At 51.0% G+C, this 1,454-nt stretch overlaps 1 protein-coding gene across 1 annotated transcript; it reads left to right on the top strand.

Moving 5' to 3' along the window:
* LOC121857100 lies at positions 1 to 810 on the top strand. Its single transcript, XM_042352976.1, has one exon. It carries the CDS (start codon positions 1 to 3, stop codon positions 808 to 810), a length of 810 nt encoding a protein of 269 aa, XP_042208910.1.
* Positions 811 to 1,454: the final 644 nt, after the last annotated feature.

The raw sequence follows: 1,454 nt of genomic DNA, 5'->3' as shown, positions 1-1,454 counted from the left end.
ATGTTCTGCAGGCTGTACGATCAACAGGCTTTCACCGACGTCACCCTCACCTGTGCCGGTCGTTCCTTCGCCGTTCACAAGATGATCCTGATAACATGCAGCACCTTCTTCTATAATACCTTCCTTCATAATCTTAGTAAACACCCCCTCATCTTATTGGTTGACATACCGGCCAAATATATGGAAGAGTTACTCTCCTTTATGAGTCGGGGGGAGATTAACATCCATCTGAACGAACTCTCCCCCTTCCTCAAAATAGCAAAGCGTCTCCAGATCAAGGGGTTGTATGATGAAATACAGAATACCTCCTCCACGATCATGAATGTTATAAAACAAATGCAACTGTCACCCATATTGCAGCCCACATTCGGACCACCCATGGTGCAGCCCACATTCGGACCACCCATAGAGCAGCTCACATTCGGACTCCCCATAGAGCAACCCATATTCGGACCACCCATAGAGCAACCCGCATTCGGCCCACCCTTAGTGCAGCCTACATTCGGACCACCCATAGAGCAACCCACATTCGAGCAACCCATATTCGGGCCACCCATAGAGCAGGCCACACTCGTCAGCATGCATCCTGCCAAACCGATGAATAACGGTACCCATACCGTTCTATACACCGTCATTCCGGGCGACAACTCCACTCCCTCGCACACAGTCAATGAGGGCTCATTGGGCTACTTTGACAACTCAACCCGCTCAAACCGCTATATGTATCGTTACAACAAGAGGTTCGCACGTAAGAATAACTGTAATCGCCATCAGAGAAATCACATTACCTCTAACAAGACTCCATTTTAAGATCCTCCACTGTTGAAGATTACACGTTGTTGTGGGGTTTCGAGATGTTGTCTCACACTCAGGATGTGTTGGAGAAAGGAAACTCACAATGCGTTCTCTGTACATATATTGTATTGGATGTACAGTGCAGCTTGGTGCTGGGAAGCTGCTGCGTGGTTAGAACTTAGAAGCGTGGAGTAGAGAGAGCTGGTTGGTGAGGAGCTTACTCAGAGGAGGTGTTGCGTGGCTGTAGGTAGAAGAAGAGGGCAGGTCACGTTGTTGTGTTGTTGTTGAGATTGTCGGACCGTAGTCCGACACGGGCCTTTGCCTATAGGCGGCCCGTTCGGTGGTTCCAGCTGGAGCTCCAGGAGCAGCCAGACCGGATTGGGATTGGAGGTTGTCCTACCTGCAGATATGGAAGGATACTGCAGGTTGCAAGTGTGAGCGGACACCCGATCAGTGGACGCTTACCACCAACCCCCACTCTTGGACGTGGTCATTTTCGGAGTGGCGCGCCCCCCGAACTGGGGTCCGCACTTGCTGGGAGAGGGTACTTTCTAAGCTATCTGGGTGGTGGGTATCGTGTGATGACCCGGAGAAGGTGGTGAATGTGGTTTGTTTGGGCCTTTCGGGTTAGAGTGGCCGCTGGTGTTGTGTGTGCTTCT

Source organism: Homarus americanus, unplaced genomic scaffold, assembly GCF_018991925.1.
Source record: "Homarus americanus isolate GMGI-L3 unplaced genomic scaffold, GMGI_Hamer_2.0 scaffold1024, whole genome shotgun sequence".
NCBI classification, from domain to species: Eukaryota; Metazoa; Arthropoda; class Malacostraca; order Decapoda; family Nephropidae; genus Homarus; species Homarus americanus.
This window is presented reverse-complemented; position numbering and strand designations above follow the sequence as displayed.

Coding starts and splice junctions, on each gene's coding strand:
- LOC121857100 (XM_042352976.1), top strand. CDS start 1: ATGTTCTGCAGGCTGTACGATCAACAGGCTTTCACCGACGTCACCCTC.